The sequence below is a fragment of the Pelobates fuscus genome, chromosome 12 (assembly GCF_036172605.1).
Source record: "Pelobates fuscus isolate aPelFus1 chromosome 12, aPelFus1.pri, whole genome shotgun sequence".
Taxonomy (NCBI): Eukaryota; Metazoa; Chordata; class Amphibia; order Anura; family Pelobatidae; genus Pelobates; species Pelobates fuscus.
This window is the reverse complement of record NC_086328.1, coordinates 13,600,613-13,614,952: the sequence shown is the minus strand read 5'-3', so window position 1 is coordinate 13,614,952 and position 14,340 is coordinate 13,600,613. Positions and strand designations below refer to the sequence as shown.

Here is a 14,340-nt window from a genome sequence, read left to right as displayed (position 1 = left end):
AGTTTAACCCTTATATAGGATGGCATATGTTGCAGGAATACGTAACTTCCCTGCATAAAGCATATTTAATTAACTTTTCTAATTAAGTAAAAACTAATCGCATCCTGTTAACAGACATGTTGCTAGTTTGTAAGGAAGATGGGCAGTTTTGCAGTTCAAGTTTATATTAGAAAATAGTCACTTGCTACAGTCAATGCTATGACAGCTTTAAAGAGGCTCTGTTATCCAGACTTGGAAAGTCTACATCATGTGGGATTCTCTCTCTATTTGAGAGGTCCACCCAGCCTCCCTACCTTGACATTTAGCCAGCTCGGAACTCTAGTTACACCGGTGACAAAAGAGGGGGTCAAACCTGTATGTGCAGCATTTCACAGCAAAATACTGCACGTACAACCTCCAGGCAGCATGACCACTTCAAATCAATGAAGTGGTTAAGGTGCATGGAGTACCCCTTTAAGATCTATGTATTATACTATTTAAAACCAAATGCGTATGCGTGTTACTTGTGAGTAAATATTGATCTTGCTTGTACAAGGCGTTTTCTGACTTTTGACTTGCTCAACATCTTCTAAATAAAATAATTTTCGGTTTATGTCTTCGATTATTCCTGCAGAAAATCATGGAAATAGTGAAATAAACCACCAAATGTTTGACAGAAATACATCAGCACCGTGGAGAAATGTTTTATCAAAATACTTTATTCCAGGGGTATTGTGCCCCTCCCTCCCCCCCAAAATGTCCCATTTCAACAGATAAGACTTTGCAACTAATAGCATTGCGTTGGTTTTAGCGCATTACTCGCTCCTCCACCCTTTTCTTTTCAAAACTAAAACAACCTGTTGCTTAAAAATAAGAATGCATCTTAATCCTTGACCGAGGAGGAGTAGAGGTCAATATATTTATAGTGCTACCTTCCGATGGAGTCACATGGGGAGAGTGCTTGCAGCAGTTTTAGGCCTCACTTTGCCAAAGACAGATATCATACAGGGGGGGAAAATAAAATACAATGAAACAAACTGGGGGGAAAAAATCATTAAGGAGGGGTAAGAAAGCAAGTATTTATCAAGTATATGAAGGATTTTCCATTCAGTGTCCTCATTCCAGAGGATTTACTTCCATTGTGGTCCAATCAGAACATCTGATAGAGACGCCGGTAAATGGAGCTCGAAATCGGGAAATTTCATCCAATGCGGCATTCAGGTTTTCGGTATATTTAAGGAAAACTGACTGCCAAAATATGTGAAAGAGTAGGGGGAGAATGGCGTATCTCCAAAACCCAACATGGCCAGTCACACTCAAACTGTATGTATAAAAACGCAGAAGTCTTTCCAGATATGTCAATGGAGGGGCGTGTGGCGCTATACTTTGCCAGGAATTTTGGCTCTCTTGCGTGCGATGGCATCTTCCACCGCTTTGAGCTGTTTGAGGAGCTCCTCTCTGCGGGATAGCGTGCTTGATTTGCTTGCTTTGGCAGACGCTGGTGGCGCTGCTGCCTCGGGTCCTTTTCCTGGGATGCTGGTGACTTTTGTGGAACTTTTTGTCGGTGGTGGGGATAGTGGACGTTTCCTGTGGGAGAGAGATTGAGAAAACATTGTAAACTGTGAATATGAGGCATGGCTTCCTAGAATGAGGCTGTATATGTGGTGTACTTCTAGGAGTGCTGCAGCAGTTATAATGTAGCAGGACACATATCGGTGATGTCAGTCCTGCAATCTTTGCAGGACCACATCCAGGATGTCCTTCTCCTGGCTCTCCGAGTGATAGCCAGTCGAGGTTGTATTTGTCAGCAATTTATTCACTGCTTAGCCTGCACAGTATCCCTTTAAGTTTGCAACTAGACAAAGACTTAATATTTAGATAACTTTTCAGATAAGTTCTAATGGTACAGAACAAAATCTATACCATTAGAAATACATAGACAATGATGCAATTATTATAAGGTGAACACAAACATGTGTTTTTTAGACCCTATAGTGCAAAACCCACAATTTAAGGGGGTTTGCGCCCGTGCCGCCGCCCCCTCCCCCCCCCCCAAAAAGCATTTTATTACAGAAATCCAAAATGAATAAAAAAATATAAATAGATTTAAATCAAATGAGTTTATCCACCCCGATTAGAAACACCGCAATGATAATGCTTTGTTATTATGAACACAGTGCCATTAGAGCATCACTTCAAACACTAGTTTATTGTGCTATTTACAACGGATAGCACACAGCTGATTAAAGCCAATTTGTCACCTTGAATGGCTTCTGCATAGTTTGCAAAGACATCTCTGCTTGCCACTGGGTGCAGGGGTAGGTAGGTTTACTTACCTGAAGCTATCCTTCGTGGCCACCACGGGCCGCGAGAAATACATCAGGCGAAAGCCTCCATAGATCAATATCTGAATTCCACAGCCGTCAATTGTGACAGTTGCTGGTATAGGACAAAAGTTGACAAGAGCTCTGCCTTTTGTCAACATTAAATAAAGTAGTCTACTTAAGTAGTCAACCTTAAGATAAAAGTACTTTGTTTTATATAATCTTTGGCTTGCATTAGAATTTCAGTGATATTCCAACACAGTCGGGAGCCATTTTAATGCAGCTGCTGATATTTAAAGGGACACACCACTGTCCAAATAACCCCCCACCACCAAAAATAAATAAATCACTATTTAGTATATATACCCACAATGAAAAAATTCACACATTTAATTATGCATTTTTTTCATTTGGGATATATCTAAAATAGCTAGCAAAATCTGCAGATCACATATGAAGCCTTTGCAAGCCCTTCCCTTCTAACTCTGCAAGCTGAAGTGCTTTAGGGGCCTGGAGTGTCCCTTTAACTAGTTAAAAAATGTGAAGCCGCTCAAAGACATTTATTCATTAATAAGACGGATGTTGGGCTACAATTTGTAGAATACTTAGCCAAGATTAAATGTTGTTGATCAGCTAGAGGGAGCAAGTTGGATAACTGTGTTTCATATAACTATCTTGATCACTGCTTGGCTGCCAACTGCCCCTATGTTTAATTATGGTTTAAAATATTTACAGCACACCAAAATCTTTGGAAAACAGATCTGTGTGCGATTTAGGCAGTAGTGACAGTCTGCATCATCTTCACAAAGACACCATGTCAGCAACGGATGTATTCTGAGTTATCATCAGAAGTACCGACAGAGTGCGGCTTATGCTAAAATAGGAGCACGCTAGCCCAGGGTCTCGATTGGTCAAACGATGATGACACAGACCGCCACTTGGCGTACCGGCTTCTGTTTCCTTGAGAGTGGGTGCCAAATTTGAAGTTTTTAAATGCTTTAGTTTCCTGCATTCCAGGGTCAGCCCGCAAGTTAGATCCCAAAATGCTAAAAAACTACATGTCCCATTATGCAGTGCCAGCCTTAATGGATCTCTAAAACAGCCGAGGATCTGCATTGTGCAACAAATGCTATATTCCCAATCACAGCTGGGAAAGTACATGGATTCTGGGAAAAGGCATTTCAATTATTCGAGTGATGAATCTAAGCTGTAGTTTGTATTTGATAAGAAGGAATGTTTGCATTGATTTAACAACCTGCGTCTAATCTAATGGCAGGCCGTACCATAACACTGTCACTTACCGGTCAGTCTGGCTGGGCGCTGGCTTGGGGTTCTGTGCACGCTGGCGGTCGGGTTTTGGTGAGGGCGGTCTGCCCGCTTGCTTGCGATCCCGAGTTGCTGTCAGACAAAGCGATTATCAGTAAAGAAGTTTTCATGGGATTGTATTATTTACAAAACAAGACATTTTTTGTTACATCTAGCTGTCATGCTTAATTTTTACCTGTGTATTTATCCTTTGTACACATCTAAATACTGAACGTTAAGTTTACTTTGCGCACTAGCCCATACCTGATTTTACAGGTATTTGTCATGTATACCTAGACAAGCGTCCGTTACACACAATCCATGTGAATATAAGCAGCATCCTAAAGTAACTAAGAACACAATGTAAACCTACATTGACAGATGGATAGTATATGAACTGTACTGATCTCAGCAATGTTTGCCAAAGTAGGAGGCTGCCATTACTCCATTACCATTGAATTGAATTGTGGCTTTACCTTTACTATCCAATTCTCTATCAGAATAGAGTATACCTGTTCTTACTTTCATGTATTCTGCACAGGGCAATTTAGTCCATAAAATCTTCACACACCCTCATTTATACTCTAGGAATATATTTCTCTGCCAGAAGTCACCAGATACTGATATAATGCCTGCACCTGTGCTGAAAATGTCTGCTCACCCTGCTTGCAAACAGTAAAGGAACTTTCAATGGGTCATATAATTTTTACTTCTAGGGAGGGAGGAGTGAATGGACTCGACCATTTTACTGTCAGCATTACATTCGCAATCCAAATATTGATAAAGATTGCTATAGCAGTTTTAACTACTTCTATTTTAGAAGTGATTTAACTGTATTTGGGCATTCCGCAGACATCCTGTGGCCATTTCAGTAAGTAGCATGACTAGTATTGCCTTCAGGGTGTTCACAAATAACTATAAGCATGTTTTTGACAATATTTATTTCTTTGTTTTTGTCACACCTACTGTATGTGAGGAAAAATAAAATTTTTGCTTTTCTACCAACGTTTCAGGCCCTGCTTGAAATATTGGAAGACAAAGGACACTATGTACTGTCTAAAGGCTTTTAACTCCACAATATTCATATACAGGCTGTACAAAAAAGAAAAATAGATTTCTTTTCAGTTTGTCTGCAAAGCAATCTATACACAAAACTGCTGTGCTATATGTTAATATGCCAGTATAATAACCATTGCTTCAAATAAATTGTATACAGGGATCCTGAAGGCATGTAACCGCTTCATGTCAAGTGGTTATCATGTCTAGAGGCCCCGGTCATTGTCCTTCCATTCAGTATAAAACCGTTTATAATGTTTAAATGGTAAATGAGAAGGCAATAGCCTGAGCAACAATGGGCTTCTGTGATTGGCTGAGAGAGTAGGCTAACCGCTTTCAGCCTATCACAGTCACCCTTTGAATAGACACAGCTAGAAGGAAGTGTGTAACCATTGCCTTAGCCACACCTCCAGTGGGGGCAGGACCACGAGAAGCCAGGGACCCTCATTCAGTGTTAAACTGCTTGAACATAGTTTAAAAGTGAAAAGAGGGTCAGTGCCAGGGGACACCAGGCTCTGTAAACCAATTCAATTAGATAAAATGGTTGAACACCAAAGAAGAACATTTTATATTAAAGCAATTTTTCATTAAAGCAGGACTGAAATTTATTTAGTTGGTTGAGGGGAAGAAATGCTACTGCTGCCTCGCAGAGTTTTATTTAAAGGTAGACATTAAGATTTAAGGGTTTACTCACTAAACTCTGAATGGCGCCTTTAGATTTACCTTTGTGTCAATGCACTCGGGAGTTTATATTTTAAAATCCTAAATAAACAGTAAATGCGAGAATTTGCAGCTACATTTAATTCTAATCTGGGAATCCTTCCATTGTGTTAAGAATAACACATGGATGTTTATCATTCTATACTATTTTAAGCCTGACACAAAAAAAGTTTTATACACACAAACCTATATCTACCCATCTTGAGCGTGCCCTTTAGCTCTGTGTCTAAAGACAACATATATTGAAGCAAGTCTTGTGTGGAATAGAAACCCACACAAACAACCGCTGTGAAAATTTCATTCGACAACAACAGAAGCGTGTGAAAGTGCTGACATACAGCAGTAGCAAACAAAATCGATGACTGACGCTGAATTTAGGTTCCACAAAAACAAGGATACATAAGAGGTTACGTGCTAATACCTCTATTACCCAGAATCCCCTTCTGGAGAGGGAAATGCAATATATGTTTTTTTTGTGCATGTTAACAGTGGCAAAAACTGAGTGCATAATTTTGACAGAAATTTACTTATCCTATCAAGTGCAAGTGCAATTGCTCAATAAGCCGATAGCAGCTACCGTGCAGCTTCTATTGGTTTATACAGTTGTGCTGCAATATCTGAAGTCGCAAACTGTGCACTGCACCGAGGACAGACAGCCCTCCTTGTTCACACCGTGTGTGCGTGCTCACTAACGTGGCAAAGGAGGACGTAAAATCTGCTTTGAACTGTCAGACAGAGGGGCAGGCCTGTAGCTGCAGGGCCTGTAACAAATCACTCCAGCTATTAGAAGTCAATCTCTCAGCATTAAGAGTGGGTACAGTATACTCTGCACCACAACCACAACCGCACCACAACCACTGCAATGGCGCAAAATAGTTATGGTACTTCGTCTGAATCACTAAATAAAAAAATATATATATCTCAATATTGATTACCTCTATCTGGTGAGATTGCAGCTTTTTTAGCAGGAGGAGATCCCTGCCTCTCTTTGTCTGATGGCTCATACCGTTTTCGGCTCCCTTTATCAGTGCCCTGCAAGACAGAATGCAAACAAAAGCCGTGAAAAAAAAAAAAGAAGACCTTTAATGAATTAGGGTGAAATCTTAAAGAAAAACAGTGAGTCAGAAACATCATGCATTTAAGCTCACAGCCCAGGGATGGCGAATGTTGTCACCCCACATTAGCTACATTTTCTGTATTGCTCAGTCAGCCAAGGTCATATACTGTATATCAGAAACAAAAGGGGTTCCAATGGTACCCTCACTCTCCTAGACAGATGGAAACATAAGGCCTTTGTTTTCCATGGCTTACTCCATGGGCACAGGCCCTGGCTCAATCCTTCCCTGTCATTCAAACTGTATGGCACTGCCCTGGAATGTACAGTGATCAATGTTTGTTGGCAATGAAGGTGTTAATGGGATTTCCAGTGTAGGCACCTGTTCCGCTTGTCAAACAGAAGCTATTCCTGGCGAGGAGTCAAAGCAATACGCCATTTATTCTGGTTAATAGTACAATATGGAGATGGGACTTTCACCTTCCAGCCAATGGGAGAGCACAGTAAGTGCTGCACGGATAAGGAATGTCAGGAATGTGATAAAGTAACTTATTAAACAAGCCCTTGCTAATGGATCACCTATACAGCACGCAGTTGTAATCTCTGCATATAGCCATCTCTTTACATCACCTTATTCAGCAGAGTCAGTTTAATCTCCTTATGAGCGCTGAAGCCGCTTGCAGCTGGTTGCGGAGCAGGGGGCTGCGGTGCAGCTTTGCTACCCCCTGTGACTGGTTTGGAGACTTTTGCCAGGGTGGCTTTAGGGGGCTGTGCTGGGGGTTCACGCACACGTTTGTCTTCTTTAATACGCTGCTCTTCTTTTTTTACTTTCTCAACAGGAGCTGGAGAACAAAAACAGAATATGGGGGGAAATAATAGATCAATTTAAGCATTCTGGGGTTATTAGAGATACAAGTTTTAGACCACCCAAGTGCAGTATGTGTCAAATATGCAAAAGGATAATTACTTCCCTTCGTATGGTAAGGTATAACAAAAGGATTCCTCTTAGTCCTTAAAATACACAGATACAAAGCAAGATATACCTATACCTAAAAAATACAAAAGAAAATACGCTCATAGGGGATTAACGTTGCTATAATGAAATGCCCCTTATTATATATCACACTCACAAGATTGAGGTTGTTTTCAAGCCCATCAAAATGATGTAGATTCTCTTGGATCCCTCGTTTGTTGAAGGAATAGATATTACATGCAAGAGATGAAAGATGACATAGTGTAACACTGTTTTGAAAAAGTATAAATTGGCTTTAATGGTTGCACTTACAGCATAAAAGGTGTAAAAAGGCCCATCAATACAAATCTGTCGTCCGAACAATGCAGGGAACGAAATCCTTGTAGAGATCTCAGCCAGATAAACAAATATAAAATCAAATAAAATAAAGTAAAAGTTCAAATAACTCTACGCGTTTCGTCTGACTTGGCAGACTTCCTCAGGAGTGATGAAGTGCTTGCTTCATCACTCCTGAGGAAGTCTGCCAAGTCAGACGAAACGCGTAGAGTTATTTGAACTTTTACTTTATTTTATTTGATTTTATATTTGTTTATCTGGCTGAGATCTCTACAAGGATTTCGTTCCCTGCATTGTTCGGACGACAGATTTGTATTGATGGGCCTTTTTACACCTTTTATGCTGTAAGTGCAACCATTAAAGCCAATTTATACTTTTTCAAAACAGTGTTACACTATGTCATCTTTCATCTCTTGCATGTAATATCTATTCCTTCAACAAACGAGGGATCCAAGAGAATCTACATCATTTTGATGGGCTTGAAAACAACCTCAATCTTGTGAGTGTGATATATAATAAGGGGCATTTCATTATAGCAACGTTAATCCCCTATGAGCGTATTTTCTTTTGTATTTTCTGGGGTTATTGAACTAAAATGGGACTTGTAGAGAATTAACCAGGAAACTCCCAGTTTTATGCCAAGGAAACAGAGATGGAGCATTTTCCCAATTTTGGCCTAAAGTTTGGACTTCCATGGTCAATATTCCACAATTTGTAGCTTTGTGAATAAGCAATAGTTTTTGTTTCTGTTGAAGGAGTCTAATCTGTCACTCTGCAATCGTCTAGCTTAGTATTAGGGTGCAAGAGGGAAGCCTGCAGGATAATAAAGTGGTTCCTTCAATCAACACTTCTTTATACTAAACCCAAAACAGGCCGCAAAATGAAGATATCCCAGCTGTAACTACCGATTAGAGAATTTTACTAGATTATTTTCAGTTTAAACAATATAATGTTTAGCAAAGGTTCTCTATTATATGCATTTCATTACCAGTGTCTCCTTTAAAGGAAAGCTTTATGTGTGCGGATCATCTTGTCTTAATAGCAATTTATAAACAATTCAGCACTTCTATAACTAATTTCAGACTGTTCGCTCCGTGCTAGAGCGAACCTGCCTCCTCTCCCAAGTTTAATCTGTTCCTACGGATGCCCACTGTAGCCCTGTCCACAGACTCCCCGGATGCAAGCCCAGCATTCTCTGAGCCCACAATCTCGAAGCTACCTTTTTCTTTCTTGGTTTGAGCTGGGGTTGGAGAGCGGGAGCTGGCAGATGAGATTGGGCTGGCGAGATCAGCATACATGTCTTCGGAGTCTGCACTGCGTACAGAGCTACTGCTAGACGAGACGCTTGATACGGAGGAAACGCTGCTGACACTTAGGGACCTGAAACATATTTAGAACGTGAGTAAACATGGAGTCATTTCATTGTGGGCTGTTTCTATTATATACAAGACACTATTAACTGTTAAAATCAACAACAAAATGGTATTGTGCATGCCATAACAAAGCACCATAGAATACCAGAGCAACAAAATTGAATAAAACTTAACATCAAACATGGAAAAAAAAAAAAACTAAGAAAAATGAAAATATGTTTTAGGTGTTTTTGCCTAGATCAGTGTACATTTAAAAAAATAAATGTGTATCATGTGATCTGATATTTCATCAGCAGGGAAAAGGATTACAGAAACTAATACTTCCTAGATTGCTCTGAATTTCACAATGGGCCCACACATTCAGCTGGAAATTACAGTTTTTTGTTTGTACCTTGTTTTCCTGTGCGAGTTATTGTCGATTCCAAGGAGGGAAAAAAAAAGAAAAAGGAAAATATTAGCAGCGGAATGAATAAACCCACACATGATAAGCTTTTACAGATTGGGGACATTCTAGACTGAAAAGTCAAAAGGTAAAGACTACAAAGTGATCAGGTAGACTGCACTGGGCAGAACAATACAAGAGTTGCTGTTAGTACAGCAGGAACTAGACCCAAAACTCCCAAACATACAACACCGTCTGTGAGCCGTGGTCTAGTAGTTGCTAAGCAGAGATCTTTGCTCTGGCAGCATCATTGCCAGTAGCTAGGAACAGAGCTATCCCATTGCAGCGTCACTACTAGACCACCAGGGGTCACAGACCGTTACTCAGAAAAAGGTATGGGGGAGGGGTACAGCAGTGGTGGTCTGGCAGATAGCTGCCCTCTTAGGAGTATTTTATTGATGAGCAGGTTTGCCATCTAGAATTAAATCTGATGATACATACATGTCATTTTATTCTCGATAATAATTGAAGTTGTAATTTAAAGGAATGTATTGCCACCCTGGTAAGTATTCACCAAACTTGCTAAAAACATGAAAAGGAATAACTGCATATTTTTGATCATTTCTTAAGACAGTTTCCATACCTCGATTTCCGGGCTGTAGACAGAGATGGAGAAACAGAGGCAGAAGTTGAGCGGGAAGATCTGGACAGCGAGCGAGAGCCAGAATGAGATCTAGAACTAGACCCACTGTAGCTGCTAGCGCTTCCACTGATACTGCCGCTTATCGTCCTTCTAAACAAACAAAGGGAAAGTGGTGGATCAGAGGGATGTGGTAGTGACGGCATGAACTCACTCCTGCTTTGGATGAGGCTCTCTTACCTCCTCGGCGGAGCTTTCCTTGTGATCTCTTTTGGCCGGCCAATTCGGCTTTCTGCCCCAGGCTTTGGTTGATCTGGAGCAGCCTTCACCGGTTTTACGGCTGCGGTCGGTACTGGGGATGGTGCAGGCTTCTTCACAATTTGTTTATCCCTAAATTATCAAAAGTGATTTTATAAAAATCTAGTATGCATGAGCGACAACAACAGCAGGAAATAGGACCTGTCATCTCTAACCAATACAGATTACTCCAGAATACAGGGATTGAACCAGAAGCAACGTTAGGATGCCAGCAGTCATGTGAAAAATACATGGGGGCAAATAAGGAAAGCTCCCCTTCCCCTATGGACTTGTATGTACAATCGTTCACGGTGATGCTAATTTGGGCACACACAGAATACCAAGGCTGGTAAATGTCCTCATTTCACATTCTAGTATAGGAAGAGCAGTATGCTGTGCAGTGTTTAATATTACAGATAACCTCATCACATGCCAACAGGTCTACACTGTTGGAAGTGGTTTGTTTATTCATTTTTACAGTTAACACCGTTACTTCTATGCTTTGGTTTATTCCGCCATTAACTTTGGCATTAGTGCAGTCTGACTGCCAATGTGCAATAACAAAGAAAATGTAGGCAAAGACTAAACAGGCCACAAGCTGCAACTGTCCTTTTAAAAAGCTCAATGGTGTCCACAAGCTTGACATTAAACTCCATCTTCCAGTTTGTATCATCTGGTTGAGCCCTACGGCCCCCAAACAAACAGGCCTTTTACGGAGCTCAAAGACCATATAGATCACTAGTGGTCATTACAGTGGCTGTACTCACCCTGTAGCGGCAATAGGAGCAGGCTCCCCTTTTGTCTTTGGAGGGGCTTTATGAGGGGAGGGAGTTGGTGATGGGGAAGGAGAGGAGGAGAATGACCGGGACCTGGTGACAGGAGAGAAAAGCAAGTGATTAATTACATTTTAAACTTTAACTCAACACGTGGTTGACACAAATGTATCAAGTGATGGGATTACTAGTGTTTGAACATTTCATTCCAATAGTGCTCAAATCACTGTGCGTTTAAATGGAAGCTTTTACCATAAATGCATACTATTCTAAGCAGTGGATTTACAGTTCCCCAAATTAGATATGGTGCCAAGAGTCCACTTTTTTTTTGTACAATCAAAGATTTTAAAGAAACAGGAGAATACACACATTGCTCAGGTACAGTAGCATATATGGTGACAAAGGATGTATGATTAGTGCCATTACAAACATATTACTGATGGGAAGATCAACAGGTTTAAACATACAAAAGAAGCACTGAAGGTGAACCAGAAAGCGTGGTTAGGACACATTAGGCATACAAAGTATCGATCGCCTGCTCACAGTGTCATGCCCATGGTGTGTGGACCCCAAAGGTAGGGAGACAAACGTGCACATGAAGAGGAAAAGAGGGGTGAAAGTAGGGGATAAGCACAGATAGGGGAAATACCGGAGAATGGAGGAGGATATAACAAATTTGTCTGTATAGCATATAGGACTAAGAGCTTTTGCATTCGATAAGCCAAAGGGAAGATGGGGCTCTCCTATCGGATTACTAAGAAAGTAACCACATCCTCCAAATTGTGAGGTACTTCTCCATTCTATCCTTAAGTGCTGAAACCCTTTCCTCAATTTTGTGAATCTCCTACCTGTCCCAACCAACGTTGAAATGTGGGCGTACGTGGCGCATGCAAAGGGCAGAAATTAGTGACAAACTGCAGTCAGGAGATAATTAAAGAGTGATTCCTTGTATCTAGATATGGAGATCTTGGTTCAGTTTAGTAACATAAGAGCGGGATGAAACTCGATTCCTTTGTCTGACAATTAAATCATAGTGATGTAAACCCACCTCCAGAATGGGTCATAATAGGGTACTCCCAGAATAAATGCAACAGTGATCCAACCGCCCCAACATTGGTCAGATGCCTAAGGGACTATTTTGTGTAGTTTTGGGGAGTGTATCATACCAATTAGTATCTTAAAGTTAGACTCCGGATACCTTGCACACAGAGAGTTTTGGTGGAATATCATCTTGGACCATTCCTGGTCTTGGACCATATCACAAGCTCTAACTCCTGTATTAAGGACCTTAATTCCGCCCATGTTTGGATGCCGTTCAGTGTCTGAGGGCACTCATTGAGTTTCTTAGTCAATAAATTCAACCAAAATTGGTTACGAAATTGTTATCTATTGGTTCCCAGGGAAATCGGGTAAGCGTTACACCATTAGAAATTGGTTTGTTACTCTGAGACTGTGCCAGTAGGATATAGTGCATAAATTGACTCCTTAACGCTTCACAAAAGTCCCTTTGTTTTATTTAAACTAACAGCAGTCACACTCTAGTAAGAATTCAAGACCACTGTGCCTAAGTAGACCTGGAAGTCCCAAAGAGCTCCACATAGCACATCAGTATGGTTAGATGGGAGGAGGGTGGAACCAGTACAGACAAAAAGGACTCCGTTTATATGCCCAGAATTACTAGATAAAATGTAAATATACAGAAAGTAGGCATTTAAAATATCACAGCACTGTCCTAGCGAAAGTATAAACAGAATTTATAGATCTTGTAAGTTTCTCTGTGTAAACGCAGACATTTTACACGTAGTATCTTCACTAAGCAATGAATACTGTGCTGAAAGTTAACTGAACTGCAAAATTTAGCCACAAATAGCAGAGATACTACATTGTGTAACTCGGCCTTAGTAAGATCTATTTGCCTTTTGGTTTTCAGTTCACAGCAATTTCCATTGAGTGAGTAACCCCCATAGTCATAGTAAATTGATTTTATGCTAGTATGGCAGTGAGACAGACCGGTACATGTAAATCGCATCTCTGTACAGAGGTCATGATTTCATCAACACCTTAAAAAAAAAAAAAAAAGTGTCAACTTCCGGGAACAAGAAATACTAGTCTTGCAGGTAATATTTCCACTTTCACGAGAAAGATTTTGTCATCCTTGCCATGTTCATAGTATATTTAAAGTGACCCTGACTAAATAAATAAATATTGGCTTTTCCGTTTGATAATTTTGGTTTGTTTTTGTGGATTTAACAAGTGTACGTGTTTTATTAAATGTACATACACATCAAACCTCGTGCATCAAGAGCTACAATCTAAAAGGGCAGGATCTGAATCCTATATCCAACTGCCCAGGCTGAAAAGCGGTTACCTGGATCTGCTTCCTGAAAACGAGCTGTGACGCGAAGACCGACTGGAATAAGAACTATACGATGATGATCTAGAACGTGATGATCCAGAACCAGAGTACGAGGAAGAACGAGAAGATGATCTGGAGGAAAAACAAAGAAAAATAAATGCACATGGCACCATATGTACTTGGGTATTGGAAGTAGCTGCTCTAAGTACCAGTATTTCCACACAACAAAACCTCCAAGATTTATTCATGAAACTGGGAATTTAAGATCTAAGGGGGAAAAGGCCAACTTAGAAAAATGGAGTCCATTTACCTAGATTTGCCTAAATTTTGCAATACTCTTGTGTCAATACTCAGTATCGTGATAAACCCCAGTCTACAACATTCACCCATGTGCCGTTTTAAAAGGGACTTCTCTGGAAATTACATTATTGCATAAAATATTAAAAATACCCTACAACGAGTGTTACTTTTTTTTTCTTGTAAATATCAGTTATGTTTTTAGCAATATAAATCGCAATCCAGTTCAGTCCTGGCACAGCCAAGGCACACATAACATGTTTCTGTTTCTCCTCCTCTCTCTGTGCCATGTGCCAAGGACAGAGCTTATAAAATGATTTATAGGGAGCCATGATTTAGGTGCCCCGTTCTGGGAAATGGCTAAATACAGCAGTGTGAGCTTCTACAGAGAATGAATATTAAAAATCCTTGGAGGGGACTGCTCCCATAAACGCAGGATATAAAAGGTTTAACGAAGAAAATTTGGGGGGTTTAA

The 14,340-nt window shown here is 40.4% G+C and overlaps 1 protein-coding gene across 1 annotated transcript in view; it reads right to left on the bottom strand.

Annotated features, from left to right (window-relative positions):
* Positions 1-680: 680 nt before the first annotated feature.
* The window catches only part of ZC3H18 (zinc finger CCCH-type containing 18), a 98,348-nt gene continuing 84,688 nt past the window's right edge, over positions 681-14,340 (bottom strand). The window contains exons 10-19 of the mRNA XM_063438318.1: positions 13,581-13,700; positions 11,207-11,308; positions 10,383-10,532; positions 10,146-10,295; positions 9,512-9,520; positions 8,967-9,127; positions 7,069-7,280; positions 6,320-6,416; positions 3,605-3,701; positions 681-1,566 (exon numbers count right to left, since the gene is read on the bottom strand). Of these exons, the coding sequence (XP_063294388.1) occupies positions 1,359-1,566; positions 3,605-3,701; positions 6,320-6,416; positions 7,069-7,280; positions 8,967-9,127; positions 9,512-9,520; positions 10,146-10,295; positions 10,383-10,532; positions 11,207-11,308; positions 13,581-13,700 (1,306 nt within the window). The 3' untranslated portion in view covers positions 681-1,358. The remainder of the gene's footprint in view (positions 1,567-3,604; positions 3,702-6,319; positions 6,417-7,068; positions 7,281-8,966; positions 9,128-9,511; positions 9,521-10,145; positions 10,296-10,382; positions 10,533-11,206; positions 11,309-13,580; positions 13,701-14,340) is intronic.